We start from the raw sequence: 23183 nt of genomic DNA on the forward strand, positions 1-23183 counted from the left end.
AGATGCACACGGAAGCCACTCATTTCAGATTTTGCGCGACAAAAGGTACATCGCCTCAACATTTCAGAGAAGACAAGGCACATCAGCTAATCACATCTCCTTTCCTATACAGTACGCACGAGGAACCGTTACTCAAAGTCATCATCGTCGTTCATATCTGAATTTGCGCTGGCCACGGAGGCGTCGCCGTTGCGAGACCTGGCATCCATCTGCAGCTCACGCCGAGTTTTCTTGGGCAATCCAGTCTCTTGCCCTGGCCGACAAAGAACGGCGCGCTTACCCAAGGTAGGCGGGATGGTGAGGCCGCACTCGAAATCCTCGTGCCAGATTTGAAAGCACGTCTTCATGGCCCCCTTGTACTCACGTCTCGCTTTTGGGCACAGGTAGCACTTCGCATCATCGAGCGAGCAGCTCTCACAGTAGTAGGTCGTTTGAAACGACTTTTTGCGTGCTCCGCGAAGCAGTGCGCAGACTTTACATGACCTCGGACGCCGTTTTTGAACGCCAGATACAGTGACCCAGTCGCCGAACTGCGCAAGCGAATGGCCTTCTGGCCCTGTGCGCTTACGCACCCGCTTTCCACTTCTGGTAGGTGGTGTGACGGTGATGCCCTGGAAGTCTTGGGCCTTGAGCTGAAGTAGTTGATTCTGCAGGACACTGTACCATTCACCGCGTTTCATCGCCGTTGTGCCATTCAGCTTGCACGCCTCCTTGTGTGACAGGTAAGCGTTGACCATTGCAAGATCCAGGAACCCAAGGAACAGGCTCTTATAATATTTTTGCAAGCGCACAGAAGTTTGGAGTGAAAAGCGCTGGAGACGGAGCTGGTCGTGGACATCCACACCGCCCATCCAGCGCTGGTAGTCATTTACTGCGCTTGGACACGGGACTGTGATCGGCCCGACCCGCTTGACGTTGCGCTTGATGGTGGACTCAGCCATCGCCGAGCCCGTGCACAGGTAGTGTACGGGCTTTCGATCCCACCAGTGAAACACCACCATGGATGGGACAGCCACCGAGCGCGAGAACGTGAACGAACCGCGTGGAATGAAGCTTGGTCTAGTGCGTCGAGTCTCCCGAACATTGCGGTTGAAGCCGAGGCGATTTGTCATGATGATCCCCACGATGTACACGGACATTGTCAGCAGCTCAACAGCGAGGGGGATGGAGGAGTAAAAGCGGTCAACGACGACTGCGTGGTAGGCAAGCCGGTTGTGGGCCAGGACCACCTTGAGGTTTCGGATCACAGCAGCTGCACCAATCTTGTGGTCAACTGCGTCCGCTTGTGTATCTCCGACTTCACGCTTGCCAACGTATACCTCAAACCTGAATAGTTACGACCAACCAATACCCTGTTACGAATCAAAGCCATAACTTACGACGTACAAAAGCTCCACGCACCGATGACAGTACGCTGTTTTGGAGTCGCATGTCATGAACATTTTAGTCCCGTAGCGATGCGGCTTGTCCGGCATAAACATTCTCGTCGTGTTTCGCTTAGACGTCGCAGGGAGGACGCCTTCATCAATAGAAAAAACACTGGGGAGCGTCCACCCCGCAAGGAAACGCTCTTGTATCTTGTCGACTACAGGTCGCAGCTTCCACAACTTGTCGCGCGAGCGCGCAGCCTCGTTGTTGACAAAGTGTAGGTCACGTAGAATGTCCTGGTAACGATTTCGTGCCATGAATCGACCGAATGTGCCAGCAGGAATGGCGCCGTCTTCGGTCATTGACCAATGGTTCGCGAATCGACACTGCTGAGGGCAAAGCATGTGAGCTACAATCAGCCCGACCACGTGAAGCAGTTCGTGAGTCTCATACGCTGGTTTCACTCGCAGCCGTCGCCTAATCTGCTTCAGTGTCTCTCTCGTGCTATCTGAACTGTAGTGGGTCTAACTTGACTCACTACTTTAGCTTACACGTTGCGCAACGTGTATGAGGAAGCGTAAGTACTTAGTAATTACTTAGGTTAATTATATTTGAATACACAAATATAAGTTAAGTAACAAAAGGATTCCAAGTGACTTAGATTAGGTAAAATGAGAACTGTATTGTTTGTAAATTGATCTTCCTCTAAAATCTGCTAAAAACTGTTTATCATCTATGAAAGGGTTGGCAGCGGCTGGCTGTCAGAGCCCCGCTAATATGCATGTCTCTGATTGGTAGAAAGATGCTGCTTTCTACCAATAGGATCTTTTGGGTATGTGTGGACCACTCACTGTGGTGGTCCACTTCAATGTATCCATCGATGTGTCTTACACCAATGTGAGGAAGTATCCAAAACGTTTAACAGATAACCTATCTGTTAAATTCACAAGTGGCTTGCAGCCACTTGTACGTGTAACCCCGTTACACCATCCCCCCTATAAGGTTAGACGCGCGGGGTCCCCGCACGTCAATCTTTGGAATTGACCATTCGTCAATTCTCCGCGTTTGGAGAAGAAATCCGCGCTCATTCAACGATGAGCGCGCCTCAGAAGAAGTCCGCTAAGTCGATGGGGAGTCATCTCTCCATCGACGACTACTTCGAACGCCAGAAGGCGAAGTACGGTGACGTCGTCGACTTCGACGACGACGATGAAGACATGGAGGGCGAGGAGGACTCGCCCTCAAAGCGTAAAGACTCAGTGTCGAGCGAATCACTCGACCCTCACGCTAAGAACGTTCGTCCGCGTGAAGGGGACGAATCGGACGCTTCGAGTTCGAAGCGTTCGCGTACTGAGAGCGAGACCCCACTCGCTTCCGCTGGGGCTCTCAGTACTCCGCGCGCTGCTGCTGCAGCGCGTGATGTCAAAGCTCAAGGCTCTCCGCGCGCTGCGCCTGCAGCGCGCGATCCGTGGATGCCGTCCGCATCCGAGATTGCGGACCGGTTTGGGAACTCGGTACTTCCGAATGAGGTACCGCTGTACGTATGCAGCGCCATCAAAGATGACGCTGTGGCTGCCGAGCTGCACTTTGATGCGGAAACGCATCAAAGGCGCGATTACTACATCGGACTCTTTCATGAGCTCCGATGGTTTCAAAGCAAGAAGACCTCTTCTCGCAGCAAAGTGCCCGAGTGGCAGGCACTTTGTCAAGCTGGAACGCCTTTGTTGAGAACTTCAACAAGAGGCCGAGTGCTTACCGTGATCGGATTAAGCAAGCGCGTGATCGCTTCGAGACGTACTCGAAGCGTGGAAAGCTGGAGCAACTTCATGTTGCTGCTGAGGAGGCGAATGTGCCGTGCGCTGTGCCCGAGGGCTTTCAGTGCACGAAGTGCTTTCCAGGCGCGGTCCGCTTGAGCGACCGCGACCTGAACGGGTACACGTCGTTTCGTGTGCCCGAGAGTCTCAAAGAGCTCCGTGCTAAGTTCTTAGCACGTGAGGGTTCGGGCGCTAGCGATGATCGCAGCGCTCGTGTTACTTCCGCTGCGCCAGCGCGTACTGCTCTTCGTACGCCCTCACCATTTCCGGAACGTCCTCCAGCAAGACGTTCCGCGGCTCCCATGTATCTCGATGGGGAGGAAATCCTCTCCAACGAATACGAAAACGAGCCCCTTGAGGGTTCGTTTTCGGGATATTATGGTCAACAATCCGCTCAACAATCCAGCGGGTTGAGCCGTGGGCGTCACGGATCGGCGGTGGCGGGGGTGGGAACACGCCCCGGGTATGATCAGCCCCGGGCTGATCAGTATGCGCCTCTCCACGACCGGGTGACCGTCGTGGAGCGTCTGCAGGGTGCTGAGTTCGCCGCCCTAAAACAGGAGCTGGCGAACCAGAAGGCCCAGGTCGCGGCGGTCTCGCAGACCGCCTCGAATATCCAGGTCGAACTGGGGACCCAGATGAAGGGGTTGCTCCAGCGCGTCCGCGCGCTGGAGGAGAGGCTGCTCGTCGCCGAGGCCAAGTCCTCCGCTTCTGCCTCGGCTCCTGCCGAGGCTTCGGGTCAGCCGAGCTAGATGGCTCGTGCTGCCGGTATGGCTTCAGCCGTCCGACGTAAAAGGTCGGATGGAGGCGCATGCTAGACGGTATGTCTAGCGTGTATGCGTTGCCGTGCCGTGCCAACACAGTGAACGGCCCGATGAAGCGCGGAGCAAGCTTGCTTGCTCCGAAATCCGAAACTGCATGTCTAGGCAGGTTTTGTGTAGCTAACAAAACTAATGAACCAACTTTAAATTCATTTGTGTTGCCTCTGCCCGCATTGTCTGCGTTCAGCTTCTGTTGATCAACAGAAGCTGCTATTGTGTCTTGGACAAACCGAATTACGGCTTGTCTTTTGGTGATGGAACTGATTGCATCCGAGCTGAAGTCATTCAGCTCGCTCTCCGCTAGAGGCCCGGCCTCTGCGTGGTTCTTTGCGGTGTCTGCGCCCTGCGCAGACCCGTGGTCGTTGGCCTTGTGGTTGAGGGAGTCTGCGCCCTGCGCAGACTCATGTGGTTTGTCCATTGTTGCAGCTGACACTGTGCAAGTGTCAGCGGTTTTCTGCGGCTGCTGTATCGCAGTCGTAGATCCTCCCCCACTTAAAGTGGGAGCCATCACTCCGAGTAAACTCGGTAGACGTGGATGCCGCATGGCATTCACGTAGAACGGTGTATGCCCGGTCGAGGCATGCACTGAGTTATTGATGGCAAACTCTGCCATCGATAAGCACTCGCTCCAGTATTGGAACGAGTGAGCGTAGCTCTTCAACATATCGACGAGCACGCGATTCACGCGCTCGGTTTGACCGTCCGTCTGCGGATGATCCGCAGTCGACATGGAAAGCTGGCTCCCAAGAAGTGTAAACACTTCTTGCCACAGGTGCGCTGTGAAGCGCGGGTCTCTGTCCGACACGATGTCGGACGGCATGCCATGGTGTTTGAACACCATGTCGACGAGCAGACGGGCCGTCTGCTTCGCGGTCACCTCTGCTGGCACCGCAGCAAGATGTACCATCTTGCTGAAACGGTCTACAAAGACCACAACACCGGTGTTCCCTCCGCTGTCCGGGGGAAGACCAAAGATGAAGTCCAAAGACATGGACTTCCAGCACTCCGACGGAGTCGGTAGTGATTGCAGTGGAGCCTGCGCGAATGGCGCAGGCTTTACGCGTTGGCATACCTCGCAAGCACGGATGTACTTGCGCACCCACTCTATACTGGTGGTGCCAGTAGAAGTCGCGCGTGAGAAGGACGTAAGTCTTCTCACGTCCGAGATGTCCCGCAGTCGGGGCATCATGATACTCGTACATGATCCTGAGTCGCAGGTCATGGTCATTTGGCACGACAACGCGATCCGCGTTGTCGTCGACTGCGTTGTAGAGTAGCAGTCCTTCGTGCACACGAAAGCGGTGTGCACGCGCTCGAAGGTGCTTGGGCAGCTTCTGACGGGACTTGTCAGAAGGCGCTGTGCCATAGGCCAGCAAGAGCTTCGCGTCCGCGTCGTGCGCGTACGCGGCCTTCACATCATCCAACAGAGATGATGTGGGTTTGCTCGATCGTATGGCGTCAATTGCATTGACGTCAACAGCTTCTGCATAGTCCGGCCGACGTGATAACGCGTCGGCCACCACGTTCAATCTTCCGGGTTTGTATTCGACCCGGAAGTTATACTCCGCAAAGAATGAGAGCCATCTCGCCATTCTTTGTGAAATGTGGCGACTTCACTGCGGTGCGCAGTGAAGCATGGTCGGTGTAGACCACAAATGGTCTACTCCCAAGCAAGTACACTCGGAACTTTGCGAGTGCATACTTCATGGCAAGGAGTTCCTTGTCATGCACCGGATAGTTGCGCTCAGCTGGCTTCAGCTGACGCGATTGGTAGTAGACGACACGATCACGGCCCTCGTGATCGTGCTGCGATAACGCGCATCCGATCGCGAAATCGGATGCGTCACACACTACGTGAAATGGGCGATCTTGGTCAGCCACTGCCAAGATCGGCGCCTCAGTCAAGCCCCGCTTGACTGTATCGAATGCCTTTTGGCAATCGGGTGTCCAATTCCACACAGCTTCTTTCTTAAGAAGCTGTGACAGCGGGCGGATCTTGCCCGCATAGTCCTCCACGTACTTGCACAAGTACGTGGCCAAGGAACTGCCTCAGTTCCTTGACACTTGAAGGCGTTGGCCATTCGTTGATCACTCTGACCTTTTCCGGGTCAGGGCGAACACCATTCTTCCCTACGAGACACCCGAGGACGGGTATCTCGCTCGCCCCGAAGATACACTTCTTCAGGTTCGCGTAGAGCTTATGTGTTCTCATAAGCTCAAGTAGTTTCCGGAGATGCACCCTGTGCATCTCTACGTCGAGTCTTCCCGTCCACAGCTTGGCTGTGGATGAATACATCATCGAAGTAGCTCGGTGCGAAGTCGCGCACCGAGCGCAACAAGTGCGTCACGCACCTGTTGAAAGTCGCAGGGGCGTTCTTAAGCCCCTGTGGCATTACTAGCCATTCCCAGAGCATGCCGCTTGGCGTGCTCACTGCCGTGAGAGGGATATCGCTCTCACGCATTAGGATTTGATAAAATCCATCTCGCAAGTCGAGAGCACTGTAAACGGTGCTCCCGGCCATCGAATCGATGATAACATCTTTTCGTGGTATCGGCGTCTGCGCCGGTACCGTCGCATCGTTCAGCTTGTTGTAGGCATGAACGATGCGCCATCCGCCCTGTGGCTTCTTGACACAGAACGTCGGAGCACTGTGCGGGGACTTTGATTCCCGCACTTGTCCTGCTTTACGACGACTTTCAAAGAAGTCGTCGATCGCTTTCACTTGCTCTCGCGGCAGTGGCCACTGCCGCGTGACACAGTACTTCGTGCCCGGCACGAGATCAATCTCGTGCTGAATGCCCTTATCCTGCGGAAGTTCCGCAGGAATGTCTTCCGGGAGTACGTCTTTGTACTCCCTCAACAATTCGTAATAGGGACTCGACTTCAGCGAGTCCCAACCTTGTTCCTCGAAGCGCTCTCGCTTCGTCTTCGCACTGAGAGTGTCTTCACTCTCAGTGGTACTTCCCATGAAGAGCTGCCTCAGCTCTTCGCTCTCGCTCGCCGTTCTTTCGCTGTCCGAAAGAACGCAGACTTGCTTGATGCGTCCATCGTGCAAGTCGCGCGTGAAGCGCTTCCAGCTCATGGCTGGAAGCGAAGTCAACTCCGACGCCGTCGTCGGAGGACTAGCGAGTTCCATGTCACGATACTGGAATCCAGTATCGGTGCGCGTCAAGACGCTTAGCGTCTTGACATTCGGCGTCACCGCCGCAGTCTGCCCAGCAGACTGCTCTTGTTGCGTCTCGGTCCCGGACCGAGACTTGCGCAGCGTTTTCCGCTTGCGCCGTCTTCTTGTTGTGCGGAGCCCGGCTCCGCACAGTTGTTCTTCTTGTCCAGGCCCGGCCGTGGACAGTCGTTCGCCGGCGGACCCTGTCCGCGGGCGTGCGGTATCAAGCCCGGCTTGACCGCATTTTCCTTCGTGCAGCCCGGCTGCACGGTAATGTGTCCCTTCGCCGGCAGACCCTGTCTGCGGGCGCGCGATATCAAGCCCGGCTTGATCGCATGGCGCTTCGCCGTGCAGCCCGGCTGCACGACAGCATGCAAATTGCGTCAGTGCGGTACGTTTGCAACCGTCCGCACTGTTTGCAGCGTCAACTCCCGGAGTTGACACGCCTTCGTCACCTCGACGCCATTCATTGGCGGAGCCCCTCATGACCGAGGGTGCGCCGGCTCCCGGAGCCGACGCGTCGTTGTCGACCTGACCGCTTCGGGTCAGGGACTGTCCCTTACACGCTTGAACGTGGGTGTTGGTTCCCGGAACCAACACATCTTTTTCTTCCGACGTCGGCAGCATTGCCGACGTGGGTCTCACTTGTGCGCGCCCTCGCGCACTTCTTGGGCACTCCGGGACAGCAGCATAAAGCGCTGTCTCGACTGGTGAGCCGCGCGCACCTGCTGGTGCGCGCGCTGCGGTAACAGGGCCATCGCTCTCTGTTCCGCTGTCGCGTCCGAAGCGCACGAGCGTGCGCTTCTTCCAGTCTATTACCGGATCATGCCGTGCAAGCCACGGCATGCCCATTACCACGTCGTACTTATCGTCCAGGTCCAGGACGATAAAGTGTTCGACAAACACTCGTCGTTTGTACGAGAAGCGCGCGTTCACGACGCGCTTCTCGGTCTTTACGATGGCACCTGTTGCCAGTCGCACTTCCAGAACACTTCGAGGTGTATCTACCTCCTCGAAGTCAAGTCTCGATAGGCTTCGTAGTCGAACAAAGTTGCTCGACGCGCCTGAGTCTACCAATGCTCGAAGAGAGTCACTCGCTCTCTTCGAGTAAACCATCAAGATGACTAGGTTTGGCCTGTCATCTTGTTTCTTGCAGTGAGAGCTGGTCTCACTGGGGGCTGCAGTCCTCAGTGTCGCGTGCCCGATGTCGGCACGCGCGACTGCATTACCAGTAGGGCGCCCCGCGCCTACTGGATGTTCGCGTTTTTTGTTGGTCCGCGGCGATGCCTAGCATCGCCACGACGGCCACCTCCAGGGGGCATGGGAGCTGTGCACTCCCGTGCAAAGTGACCGATCCTTCCGCAACGGAAGCATCGCACGTTACCTCCCTGCTGCTGGTAACCAGCAGTCGTTGCATTCGAGAGGTCCATTGGCTCCGGACCTCCCGTCGTCGCTACCGGGCGCGGTTGCGGCCTCGGTACGTTTACATGGAGTTTAGCCTGCCGCAGGCTAAACTCTTCTTGCATGGCAAGGGTGATTGCAGCTTCGAGAGTACTCGGGTACTCTCGGAAGAGATAGGTCTTCACAGGCCCATCTCTAAGTCCTTTCATGAACGTGACGACCTTGGTCGCCTCGTCAATCGGGTTAGTCACGATATTTGATACCAAATATCGTGCGCGCTGCGCGTAAGCATGGACATCATGCTTACCCTGCTGAAGGTCGAGGAACTCCGCCCTCGACCGGAACTCGTTTTGCGGCGGCTCAAACGCTTGTTTGAGCTCCTCTTTGAATACTTCGTACGTGCTGAAGCACGTAGGATCGGAGAGTCGGCGTCCATACGCCCAACTCCTTGCGCGTCCGCCAAGGCAGGACATGGCGAACGCGACCTTCGACAGCGGGTCGACGATGCGTCGAGCCGCTATGGCTGTGTCGAGTTCGACAAGCCATCGGAGGAGAGGCTCGCCCTCTCTTCCCACGTAATTGCTTACGCTCAACTTTAATGGTTGAGCACGCGGTGTCGTCCCTGACGACGCCGTCACTGAGGAAGCAGCGTCACGCTGCTCCTTCATGATGAACCCCAGAGCAACACCATGTTGCTCCGTCGGCGATAGCGTACGCAGCATTGTAGCTATCGCCGCTTCTCCAATGACTGTTGACAGTCGTTGGAGGGCCTCCCACTCTGGGTCAGACAGGTGGGGGCAGTCAGCGCGTGCAACATGCGTTGCAGGCGTGTTGGAGCTCTCCATGGGCACCTCCGTGCTCATGTGGTTCTCGGCTCCGCGTTCGTACACCGCGTACGAACGTCAAGCAGTCGGTCGTTGGACGGACTACAAAGTGCTACCAGGTGTAGTGGGTCTAACTTGACTCACTACTTTAGCTTACACGTTGCGCAACGTGTATGAGGAAGCGTAAGTACTTAGTAATTACTTAGGTTAATTATATTTGAATACACAAATATAAGTTAAGTAACAAAAGGATTCCAAGTGACTTAGATTAGGTAAAATGAGAACTGTATTGTTTGTAAATTGATCTTCCTCTAAAATCTGCTAAAAACTGTTTATCATCTATGAAAGGGTTGGCAGCGGCTGGCTGTCAGAGCCCCGCTAATATGCATGTCTCTGATTGGTAGAAAGATGCTGCTTTCTACCAATAGGATCTTTTGGGTATGTGTGGACCACTCACTGTGGTGGTCCACTTCAATGTATCCATCGATGTGTCTTACACCAATGTGAGGAAGTATCCAAAACGTTTAACAGATAACCTATCTGTTAAATTCACAAGTGGCTTGCAGCCACTTGTACGTGTAACCCCGTTACATGAACGCTCGCACTGCTTAGACCGTATTCGCACTGCTCTTGTGGCGACTTGCTGGCTGCAGTAGCGGTTGGTTTCGTCACATATCGAGACCCAGAGTGACTTTGGCACACAATAAAAGAACGTTTGAATCGGCGAATGGCTCAAACTCCGCAGCTTGGGCACAGGTCCCGCTCCTTCCTCAGCGAGACCAGGATAGGCCTCTCTCGAAGTCTCAAATGCTGACGATACGGGTGACCACTCCATTGTTCTCAGTGCCACTCGCCGATCGCGTAGCGCAGCACGGCTAAGCGCGTCGTCGTCTCCTTGCCCGATTGATGCAATGAATGCCTCGTCCATCAATACAGCATCAGCTTCTGACAAACAGTCGTCATCGTCATTCTGGCCTGGGCGTGCGACGTCATCGTCATCGACGTCCGCAGCATCTCCATCCTCGCTGTCGTCGGAGCTCAAGTTCTCGTAGTCGTTCTCGTCTTCGTTGTCGTCTAGATAGTTCACGTCTCGCTTCCCCCGGCGCGGTATTTCCCGCCGACTGATGCTTGGTCTTGCCGGTGTGTTCTCGGTATCCGAGCTCTCAACAGCTGATGCCTCTGAAATATGTAGCAGCTGGGTAGCACCACCAATGATATCGCGTTGCGACTCACCATTATGTAGGGCGGATGGAGTAATATCAAATGCTCTAACCACTGCACCTTGCGATAGCTCCAGCGGTCGTTGCTGGCTATTCGTGACACTGGTGTCTGCGTCGCTAGCGGTTGGGGAGCCGAAGAGCGCGTCGACTGCTCGCTGTGAAAGCTGCACGCTCGTGTCGATCTGCGACACGGTGACCCCGTCCTTGATCTCCACATCTGCCTCACCGACAGCGATATCGTTCACCCTGCCGCCCGCACTATCCGCGGTGATCGCGTCGACCTCGCTGTCGGCTTCTGTCGCGCCGTTCGCGCTCTCGTCGCTGACGTCCAAGAGGCCTGACTCGATAACGTAAGTAACCACAGCCTCTTCGCCCAGGAAGATGTCGACACCCACGACGCCGTCGCTTAGCGCGCCTGGTTTCACATACGTCCGGTCAGTAGAGATGCCTGATGGGCGTTTCGACGACCAGCCGGCCGGGCGCAGTTGACGCCATAAATGCTAGAAGTCGATCTCCCTCGCTTCCGCCGCGGCTGCGGCTTCGGGCTCACGCCGACCGCTCAACCGGGTGCGGCCCATCGGTCAAATTCTGGATTGGCAGACGCGCGGCGCGCGGCGCGCAGTTGCACCCCGTCCCCATCCCTGGCCTGTTTCTAGCATGTCCCAAAATGACCTCTGCCTGCTTATATTTTTTTTTGGCTGAGAATACACTTGATTAAAGTATCGGGTCATCGTTTTCGAGCCAATTCCTATTGTTGTGATTTGTTAAGTCGTAACTTACGACTTAAAAAAAGCACAAAGTCGTAACTTACGACGTTGGGAACCAAGGGGTTAATCTTGATATCAGTCTAAGGGAGACCTGCACCGACTTACCTTCATATCAGATAACAAAACCCGCATCACGAATAGATTGATCTGGGGCATTGTCATCACATAATCAGATAACAGCTCACACTCGCCTTTGAAAAAAACTATTCAGCCACCTATCACCAAAAATAACTTTTTTCTGGTAACCATACTAGACTTCACGTCGTCGTCGAAAATCAGAACCAACCAGCTCAACCCCAACAACTCCGCGTACTATGACAGCCGCGGAAGCTCGGACCGCTCAACCAAAGCGGCGATTGACAGTCGCTCTGTTCAACTCAATCCGAACAATCCGACGAACAAGTCCGGTCGCAAGGCGTAAACAACATGCAACAACCAATGACGCGCGTACAAGACTAGCCTCGTAAACGCGGATCGACATACGCGTCAAGATGATGGATCATCCAACAAAACAAATCCAGAGCAGCCAACAGTCGTGTAAACCCAATGTACTGTTTGTTCTGATTTTGTTGTGTTGGATGATTCATCATCTTGATGCGTGTGGCGGCAGATGTCTGCAATCGTCTGCGTACGATGGGCAACACCCTTCAACACCTGCGGTAACTACAATGAATGGCACTGAAAAATGTTCACCTTGTTTTTTTATATATTCTTCGAATGAAGTCACAACCAGTGCGAGATGTTTACACTCGTCTGCGCACGATGGGTAGCACACTTCATCAGATCGCTCTGGCGTTAGCAGTGTGTTAGCACAGTTCAGCGATGGTTAAAGGGTGTTTCCAGAGCAGATCGACCACTCCATCGCAATCAGCGACGAAAACTAACGAGTGAGCAAGAGCACGCTGTTGTCGAATTCTTCCTGCAGAAGAGCACGAGTCATTTGCGCGACGAAGTTGAGTTTGTCAATGATACCTTCAACATTTGTGTTTCGGTGAGAACTCTGAAGTGAGAACGCTAGGTAGGGTTCTTTACCGTCACCATCTCTCGTTCAAGCGAGCTGCGTCTGAATATCACGAGGCAGATACCGATCTCGATACTGATCGACAGCAAGCATTTCTAGCAGGATTGTCTCGCGAAACAAACAGATCGTGGATCGCGCTGGACGAAGCTGTCTTCTTTCTCAACGACTCTCGCAAATACGCTTGGAGGGAGAGAGAGAGGTCGACCTGCTGTCGTAAAGAGACCAAGTAGCCGAGGGGAAGATGCATTCACTCATCCTTGCCGTTTCACCTGATGAAGCTGTTGACTGGCGATTGGTGTAGACCTGGACGAGTGGAATATCGTCGAAGAGAAGGAGTGTCACGGAGTACTGCGTTGCGACCACGCGAACTATAATGCACGCTACTGGGATCGAGACGTGAACGCGGCCATCAGCATGGTTGAGTTGCTGAAGAGCGACGTGCTAGGACGTGGACGCATACATGCATACATAAGGGAGTAGAGTGAAAAAACGTGGAGACGAGAAAATCTCTCACTCAAGTGAGACTTGGATGTTGCAGGATAGAACATGGGCATTTTCAGTGACCCCTGTAATACAATGAATCAGAGTGGGACATCGCGGACAACACACGCCTGCGGTAACTCTGCTTGGATTAGCTTGGGACATCGCGGACAGACAGATATCTCTGATATCACTATGCTGGTAAGTCTAACAAGCTTGGTCAGGGTTGGAGTAAAAAAAATGAAAACATTTTACTTAACTGCACGCAAAAAAACACCTGCGAGCACAGACTTAAGGTAGGCACAATCAATATCAATACAAAGGAGATATGAGATCTTTACCTAACGATGTCGGGGCGCCTTTTTTCCCTTTCGAACGCTGGGTGTGCTTGCTATGGTGTTTCGCCCGTATCATGGTCACTTGATATACATGACTGGATTAGGTGCTTGCTTAGGTTTTTATAGCCAATCAGGCGAGTGTATTCGGTTATCCAAGGAGCATTTAAGATCTTGCGGATGAGGAACAAGATGCATGATGCGGCAGCAAGTGGCAATATCGACAATGTTAAAAGCTTGGTTGAGCAAGACGTGGACATCGACACACAGGACTCTTATGGCAAAACTCCATTGATGTATTCTGCTGAGAATGGCCATCTTGACGTGGTTCAGTATCTCGTTAAGCAAGGCGCGGATAAAAAGAAACAGGATAACGGTGGCAGAATTCCATTGGTAGTGGCTGCTGACAAAGGCAAGCACGAGGTGGCGTGGTATCTCTTTGAGCAAGGCGTAGACAAAGCCACAGAGGACGATGATGGCAACACTCCGTTGCTAGAGGCTGCTCGGTGGGGCCATCTTGACATGGTACGGTTTCTTGTTGAGCAAGGCGCAGACAAAGATACAAAGAACGATTATGGCAAGACTTCATTGATGTATGCTGCTGAGAATGGTCATCTTGCCGTGGTGAAGTATCTCGTTGAGCAAGGTACAAACAAAGAGAAACATGACAACAGTGGCAAAACTCCATTGATGCAGGCTGCTTGGAAAGACAATGCAGTATCTTGTCAAACGAGGTGCAGACAAAGAGAAACAAGACAACGAGGGCAGAACTCCATTGTTGTTAGCTGCTTTGAGTGGCTGTCTAAACGTGGTGGAGTATCTCGTTGAACAAGACGCAGACAGGGGTCAAACTGCTGTGAGGCGGGCTGCTAGAAATGGTGAATTAGATGCTATCCGAAACCTCATTCAAAATAAAGCCGATCCGAAAGGTCTCGACAACGATGGCAACTCCGTATTACTTGTTCTGCCTAACCATCCAGACATTACCGAAAACAGGCTTCTCCCAGTCGCAAAACTGTTACTCGAGCATGGAACACCTCTTCAATCCAATAACGAAGGGAAGTCTGCACAATCGGTAGCAAGGATCAATGGTTTCCATTACATTTCTGCATTGGTGAAAGAATATGCAACCAAACCACTTGTTTCCCGGGGTGAGCCTGAAGCAGAAGAAGATCCAACATGGTTCATTTCATCGGATGACGTTACCAAAGTTGGTACTGTTCTCGCAGTTGGCGGGTTTGGAACGGTGTACCTTGCGATGTGGGCTGATAGTGATGTCGTGGTGAAGGAGGTCTCAGTGGTGGAGCTACGACGATTCCTAAAGGAAGTGGATACATGGCGTAACCTCCGTCACGCTAATGTCGTTCCGTTCTACGTGTGAACCATCGAAAGGAACCGTATTTCATCATTTCGCAGTATGCCACAAAAGGAGAGCTGGTACCGTATCTCAAACGCGAAAAACAGCAAGGGCGGAGTGTCGTATGGAGAAACTCAAGGAAGTAGCTGCTGGGCTTGGATATCTCCATTCACAGGAGGTTGTTCATGGAGATCTGAAAGGCAATAACATCGTAGTGAGCAACGATGGTACCGCGATGTTGACCGACTTTGGGTTGAGTTTCCAGGAGTCAGGATCGTGCTCCGTGAAGAAGATGAAGGATACATTGGGTGCCATGGCGTGGCGGGCTCTGGAGTTTGCGAATATGACGATCTTGACTCCAACTCGTAAGTCAGACGTGTACTCACTGGGAATGTGTATTATTGAGGCAGTGACTTTCAAGGGTCCTTGGAGTGGGTATCTCGACCAAGAAATTCGTGATTTTCTCCGCAATGGTGAGATTCTGGTCAATAGACCTGACGAGTTAACGGATCCACAATGGGAATTGGTGAAGATGATGATCGCGGTTTCTCCTGACGATCGTCCAGATCTGTCGGACGTGGTTCAGAAATTAGCGGAATCCGCGGATGAAGAAGAGATGGATGAAGCTGGTTTGTAAATATAATCTATCTCAGTTCGAGAACGGCGATGCTATTCGTTGCTGCGTTCTCTTCGAAATGTCCACGTCAGACAGCATCGAAAAAGTTGTGTCGCTGAGAAAAAATTCAGGCAGGATTCAAAAGTTGTACAATGGCAGCGAAGAAGTTTTTCTACTTGTTGAAACTATGTGTCCAAACGTTCATTTTGTATAACAGGCTATACTCAGATCCTATTTAGGATCTGAGTATAATAATATCTCATGTGCACAACACAACTGTAAAACACTTGATCTCGCCCTTCACTGGCTCTCCAGTCATCTAGAGCGCTTTCCAGCTGCACTCACGAGCGACACCGTCTCGCATACAAAGGCGCGGTCTTGTCAGTCAAACATCGTAGCAGGAACAGTGTTACCTGCAATAATAGCAAGGGAGGAGATGCAACCGCAACTTAAGAAGGTTATTTGATCGGGAGAATTGGAGTTTGAAATCGAGAGACCTGACCGTTCGACTTCAAGAGGCGCTGGCGTTCGGCCACATAATGTACAAGCTGCACCAATAGCTCAGATGGAGTCTCATATTGCTACAACTACAGCTGGAACAGTGATGACGCCGCAGTCTCCAGTGAATCCATGGGTTTCTACTTCACCTGCTCCTGTTGCAGCTCCAATGGCTGCGTTACTGAGGCTAGCGGACAACCGGTTGATGTGACGTCGGAACCGTCAATGAATGACAAGCAGCACCGAGGAAACGAATGCGACCGTGAGTTGTTTGTGGTTTTAATGTAATTATTAGTAGCTACTAATTTATTGTGTGTTTTACAGTGCCCAGCACACAGTGACTATGTTGGATGATAATAGTCAGCCTGTGAATGTTGCAGCTCTACTTGCTGATTTAAAGAAAGAACGTGCTGAAAGGGCTGCACTTGAGAAGAATGCAAGACTACGGAAACGAGTCCAGGAGTTGTTAATTAGAAACGACGAAGTGCAAATACGCGCAAAGAATGAAGTTACAGTTGTAATGCGTGAGATCGCTGAGGTACAGAAGCAGTTAGCAGAGTCACAAGCACAAGCGCGAGCAGAGTCACGACTTCAGGAACGTGCTCCTGATGTGGGGAAGATAGATTTCATTTTCAATAAGTTTGATAAGCGCAAGACACAGTTGTGGCGACTGAAGAAAGCAGAGGCAGATCAAACAGCACTGCTAACTACGCGAAACCGCGGCGAATGTCGGATTTCTTATGCAGATGCGCAACGAGTACTGGAATCGATTGTGGAGATGTACCGAACGAAACTACGGCAGGTTGGACGAATGGTTCGAGGCAGTATGACTAAACCCGAATTGGAAGTGGCATGTAATGGCGTACGGCGTCTTGCATTCATGAACCTTTTCAGCATTAAGCACGATTTTGCATTCTACAGGTCTGCGGCATATCACTCGCAAGACCTTGTGCACCACACACTCGAGCAAGAGCAATTTATCGACTTATTTGGCAACTCACTGTTTCACGAAGAGCGCACAGGCTTGTTTTATGTGGCAACTGCTCCCATGGTAAGGCGAAGCGCAATCCTACGATTGGTTATCTATAGTCGTTGACAATGTTTTGTTGCTTTGTCTACTGTAGATCGTTGTGTTTGATCCTAGCACTGAAAGCATCGTCCTCAAGTGCGAATGGACTGAGCAAAACACGCTTCGTGTTCTTGCGCGCAATTTCCGCACAAATGAATTCGAATGAAGTGTTTATGACATAGCCGTATTCATTTATAGTATGCGGCACTGAAGCTGTGCAGATAGCCGAAGATAAACTTAGTGAGTATATTCAGATCGCATAATCAGTTATTATGACTATTTACATTTGGTAGACCCAGTTGCAATGAGTATAGCCGTTCCAGGCATTTGTTTCAAATTATGCGTTTTATTATGCTCAGTCTGAACTAGTTTAATGAAGTCTTGGTAATGATCAAACATATCGGCAAATTGGTCGATCACTCTCACCATCCATGATACCATGCGAGTTTGCTGAACTTACAATGCAAACGTATGACTGATCTAAGTATCTAAAGTCGCCATCGTACACATTGATGTTGTAGATGTTATCTTCAGCGAAGACGTGATGAAGCTGACTGGAGAACTCGGCATTAATAGAACACATAGTGATGCGAAACTCCATAATATTCTACTTCAGTATATATCTTAATCAACAATCATTACGAGAAGTGATACATGTAGCTAGTAATCATTCAATGCCGCATCCAATATATTTCTCAAGCTTATTCTGGACGTCAAATCGATCATCGACAGGGGACCAAAGCTGCTTCAAGTTATCAAAAAAAAACAAAGATCGCCGTCGGTTCTTTCTTCTCTGACGAGATGACGAATCCACAATGGGAATTGGTGAAACGAATGATCGCTGTTTCTCCTTACGATCACCCAGACCTGTCAGAGGTGATTTGGTTGAAGTTTTGGTTCACTCCGTCGCGCGATGACTCGACTGAAATGAGTCGATGGATAAGCAATTTTTGTGATCGTAGAAAAGTGGCGCTTCATATGATTGCACCGCTTTAGTGGTTACTGTTGTTAGTTGGGAAAGTGCATTGTACAGTGACTGCTGTCAGTGAGTCGATTTTTGCTCGAACCGATGGTCCGTTGTATCATGATAAAAAATGCATCATCCCACAAGCGCGGAGTTATTTACGAAACAGCCCCGCTGCGCGGTGGTTCGTGGTTGAAGATCTTTCCTTGGGTCGACTGTTGGCAACGAGTCTTGAATTTTGATCGTTTGAGTTGTGTTCTGTAAACGTTTTCTGGCGTGAAAAAGTCAGTTGAGATGAGATGGAGTTTGGTTGAAAGTTGGTTGGAGGACTCGCTACTAAGGAGTGATGGTGAATCTCCGATACGACGTTGGTCATTCTCCGATAGCAGTGATTGACTGAATATCGTATTGACGAGAGTGACTGCTTCAGAGTGAATGTTCTCTGATAGCGCTATGTATCTTTTCTAAAAAAAAAGCTATAAAGTGTCTTTTTCTTCAACAAGGAGGTAGCAAGTTATCGAACTGCGATCCAACATCCAATCAGCTCGCAAACCAACGCATTTTACCGTGAACAACGAGCTATGACTTTGATCATGTATTCGGGCTATGGCGTCGCAAAGGTGCTCGAACAAACCCAGTGTTACTCGTTATGAGCACCAATAAGTTTTGCGTTTTGCTCTACGAGCAAACCAATGTTCACATCTTAGAAACTGTCCGCAATGGTTTCTCTTAAGGCTAGTCTATTTTGCCAAGTGTTTGGTGTACATTTATTTGAACCGCCAGTTTTATAATGTCATCGTCCGCTTCTGGGAAGCTTTCAGGTGGGTGGCCAGATCACGAGGACTCATTTAGCGTCGTCTGCAAACTCGAACACCGATGCCAAGTGGTCGTCTGCTGCAGCCGAAATTTGTCCGAGCCTCGTCAGATCATCCACTTTCTCGAGAGCCGAAAATGAGTTCGTCCTCATCATCTTGTTGACAAAGTTTTTAGCCATCAACTGCTGAACAACTTCCGCAAACCCTCTTTCTTCATCGTCACCTTCGGCGATAGTCGAAGGTCAGTGCTTCGATCATACAGCATTGTTGGCACCATGCAGCTAGTAAACAAAGCAAGCATCAAGAGATTACTGTACCGTAAAAGTCGGGTCCAGTACGACGTCCCCAAATTTATGGGTGGTACCTCCTCAGGACACAGATCTAAGAGCGTGTTCGCTAGGCAGTTGGAGATGGAGACTGTGCAGGAGAGTGGTGCATCTCTACCTCCAGTCCAGCGCATGCGTCTTGTGTCTCTCGTGAGGAGACTGGAAATCCTACCGAGAGGCCTCTGAAGGAGCCTCCTTGCTATAATATAATGTGTGAAGTCTGGTAGATAGCGGACTGTAACATTGGTTTGAAGTGAAGAACGGTAACAGTGAGAACTCGCTTCTTTGCGCTTTGTGGGGTGCCTTCGCATTCTTCGGCCAAAAGTGCTGCGACTTGAGCGACAGCGGAGCATGTAGCAGCCAAAATTAATCCCGCTTCATCACTCCTGACTAGCATCTCCAGCTGCCCTCCAACCGTCTCCACCTCTCAGAGGTGGAGACAAAAAGCACTAATATCTCCACTTGTTATTTTGTCCAACCAAGAAGCAAGGAAAATGAAGCACCGTGCCATCTCCAGCTTCGTAGCGAACGCGCTCTAAAAGAAGATCTCCCATCTGTGCAGGACGGTGCCATTGAAAAATCTTATATATTGACTTGACTTTGACCAAAAATCGGCGTCGCACTGGGCCGATTTTTACGGTATGCTGTTTGAAGTGGCTAAGGCACGAAACATGTCGTCAAAGCCGTCGTCTAGACTAAACTCGCCTACCACTTGATCTATTAAGCCGCGCGAGTTGCTTCAACTATGATTTCCCGAGCGTCTTCAATCTCAACGTGCTCTTCAGAAACACCACCGCCTCTTAAAATGAAATCACATTTTTAAGCCCGAAACTGTGGTTGACAGCGCCATGTCGCTCCAAGCGCTGTGAATACAGCTGCACAGTCGCTAATGATTAGGTGGACTTAGCTTAAAAGTTTCAGCAGGGTTTTGAGCTCGTGGTGACAAGTCTGGGTAGAAGTACTCAATTGTAGTTTTATGTCTTTAAACTTTGTTTGCATAATGGTCGACACGCAATTTTTCTCTTGCAGGATGCAAATTGGTCTTGTACTGTTTTGTTGCGCCACCAGATAGATGCTCTCACCTTTTGGGTGCCTCTTTTTCTCTAAAGCCATTGAGTGGTAGAATGAAATACAGATTACGACGTAGTGATAACGAGTGGGAGCTTTGATATTGGGTTCAGGCACGGAATTCAGCTCACAAGTGGTTCCAGTGTCTCTTTGATTCCCCGCATTCATCGAGGCCAGTGCTTCCATCTAAAAGGCCTCACATACGCATTCGCAGTGCATCGTCCATTTCGAACTTGAGGCTGTGGGTCGTTGGTGGCTGGCGGTCGGCGGCTGGCTAGCAATTGGCTAAAAATATTGTATTGAATATAAAACCTCACTGTCAAGCCATAGACCTCATGTTCAACCAATCAGAAGTTCACATTAGCAAAGCGTGCCAAAAGTCGTGTGCATCCTATTATAATATAAGGCACTCATTGCTGCACCCAACTCGTGCACATGGGACGGGACAGGATGGAGTTACGACACCCAAGCAGCACCCGTCCCAACCCAGTTGTGACCGTTTGGCACCCATTCTGTGCCCACTACAGCACCCAACTCGTGAGAGCCTGCGTAAAAGTTATACACTATACGCGTATATCCGGAAGGTTTAAAAGAGCCGGAGTGGCATGGCATTGATAAGTGGTGGCAGCCAGAGTCTGAGGCAGGAGAAATGTTCTGCTGGGCAGGTTTTCTCCTTCGATTTCTAAAGCCCACATCAAACATATAACTCTACAAACATAGTTCAATGCAACGATTTCAGTGACTTAGCTGCAGCTACTCCTACTTATTTCGTGCTAACAGCCCTTAGCTACTGCTACTTCTTTCTTCATTCATGCGCAAGTAGCGGTCACCAACGATGCCCAACTCCGCCCGACTGGTGCCCAACTCGATACCTCCAGACCAAGCCGACACAGCTGACACTCTACCAGTCCCGACATCGATAATATGGCGCATGTACTCGCGCAGTCGCAAGTACTGCCGCTCTGTCTTTGCGTACACCAGCAAGTTGATCCGTTTAGTTGCTGCTTCTGCCATGCATTGAACCCATAGTCCTTTGACGCTATCTGCTCTCCCAGATATTTCAACACGTGAAACTGACACAACACCAACGCCGCGTCCGGGAAAGTTTTTTTTCAGCACGCTGATCTCGCCGAAATCCTTGTCGATCAAAATGCATTTGATGCGACTCCACGCCGGATTGTAGCGCTTGAACTGCTCTAGGGCTTTCAAAAGCGTGGGATTGTGCTCGTTCTGAATGACTGCATGCTGTACAAACTGACCCTTGCCGAATGCGTCGTGAGCCATGATCGAGAAAATCTTGTACTTCGACGAGTTGGTGCCGTGCGTGGTGTCAATCATCACGAGCTCTGGGAAGCGGGCGAAGAGCTCCCGCATGTGCTTCGTCTGTAACGTGATACAGGTAGCAATAGTCTACAATATAAGAACAAGTTAAACGAAGGATAACCAAGCAGCAGTTGCAATAGCATTCACACCTTATCATGGACGGTAGCGACGAAGACGCCTCCAACATTCCATGCATTGATCTACGAAACGATGCAAATCCCACATGAGCCCACGAACGACCACCCAGCACCCAATTGTACACCATTCGAACCCGTGTGAACCCAAACGAGCCCAAGTGAGCACCATACATACCTGCACGCCACAATCAAGAGCTCGCGGCTGTTGTCGCTTTCTCTTTCCTTGGCCTCGCGGCTTATACCTTCCTGCGTAGGTGCAGACGAATGACTTCGAGTAGTGAACCCACTCCTCAGGCACAAGCGGCTTCGTGGACCCGGAATCTTGAATCTTCTTGTTTCGCGTCTCGACCTTGTTGTTTGTGCGGACACGGAAGCTCTGCATGAAGCAATTGAATGAATAACAAGTTAGATTATGCGAAACCGCTGCAGTTGTCCTATTCAGAACAGCAAACGTTACCTGGTACGTCTCGGCTGAATATCCTTTTAGATACTCGTCCAACGCTCCCCAGGAAACAAACTCGGTCATCTCGGGGGACGGTGTAACGGGGTTACACGTACAAGTGGCTGCAAGCCACTTGTGGATTTAACAGATAGGTTATCTGTTAAAAGTTTTGGATACTTCCTCACCTTGGTGTAAGACACACCAATGGATACATTGAAGTGGACCACCACAATGAGTGGTCCACACATACCCAAAGATCCTATTGGTAGAAAGCAGCATCTTTCTACGAATCAGAGTCATGCATATTAGCGGGGCTCTGACAGCCAGCCGCTGTCAACCCCTTTCATAGGTGATAAACAGTTTTTAGCAGATTTTAGAGGAAGATCAATTTACAAACAATACAGTTCTCATTTTACCTAATTTAAGTCACTTGGAGTCTTATCTTACTTAACTTATATTTGTGTATTCAAATATAATTAACTCAAGTAATTACTAAGTACTTACGATTCCTCATACACGTTGCGCAACGTGTAAGCTAAAGTAGTGAGTCAAGTTAGACCCACTACACCTGGTAGCACTTTGTAGTCCGTCCAACGACCGACTGCTTGACGTTCGTACGCGGTGTACGAACGCGGAGCCGAGAACCACATGGGCACGGAGGTCCCATGGAGAGCTCCAATAGGCCTGCAACGCATGTTGCACGCGCTGATTGCCCCCACCTGTCTGACTCAGAGTGGGAAAACCTCCAACGACTGTCAACAGTCATTGGGGAGGCGGCGATAGCTACGATGATGCGTACGCTATCGCCGACAGAGCAACATGGTGTTGCTCTGGGGTTCATTATGAAGGAGCAGCGTGATGCTGCCTCCTCAGTGACGGCGTCGTCAGGGACGACACCGCGTGCTCAACCATTAAAGTTGAGCGTAAGCAATTACGTGGGAAGAGAGGGCGAGCCTCTCCTCCGATGGCTTGTCGAACTCGACACAGCCATAGCGGCTCGACGCATCGTCGACCCGCTGTCGAAGGTCGCGTTCGCCATGTCCTGCCTTGGTGGACGCGCAAGGAGTTGGGCGTATGGGCGCCGACTCTCCGATCCTACGTGCTTCAGCACGTACGAAGTATTCAAAGAGGAGCTCAAACAAGCGTTTGAGCCCCCGCAAAACGAATTCCGGTCGAGGGCGGAGTTCCTCGACCTTCAGCAGGGTAAGAATGACGTCCATGCTTACGCGCAGCGCGCACGATATTTGGTATCAAATATCGTGACTAACCCGATTGACGAGGCGACCAAGGTCGTCGCGCTCATGAAAGGACTTAGAGATGGGCCTGTGAAGACCTATCTCTTTCGAGAGTACC

General features: G+C 51.1%; 2 protein-coding genes across 2 annotated transcripts; one reads left to right on the forward strand and one right to left on the reverse strand.

The window, feature by feature from the left end:
* Positions 1–128: 128 nt before the first annotated feature.
* Positions 129–21302, reverse strand: IUM83_02195 (uncharacterized protein; the record flags this gene model as incomplete). The annotated part of the gene is made up of 4 exons (XM_067926096.1): positions 129–1326; positions 1402–1519; positions 10266–11027; positions 20834–21302. The coding sequence occupies 4 exons, from the start codon at positions 21300–21302 to the stop codon at positions 129–131; spliced, it is 2547 nt and encodes an 848-aa protein (XP_067800708.1).
* IUM83_02196 (TKL protein kinase) lies at positions 14697–15209 on the forward strand (the record flags this gene model as incomplete). The annotated part of the gene is made up of 1 exon (XM_067926097.1): positions 14697–15209. One exon carries the CDS (start codon positions 14697–14699, stop codon positions 15207–15209), a length of 513 nt encoding a protein of 170 aa, XP_067800705.1.
* Positions 21303–23183: the final 1881 nt, after the last annotated feature.

Source organism: Phytophthora cinnamomi (genome assembly GCF_018691715.1).
Source record: "Phytophthora cinnamomi strain GKB4 chromosome Unknown Contig0, whole genome shotgun sequence".
In the NCBI taxonomy this organism is placed as follows: Eukaryota; Oomycota; class Peronosporomycetes; order Peronosporales; family Peronosporaceae; genus Phytophthora; species Phytophthora cinnamomi.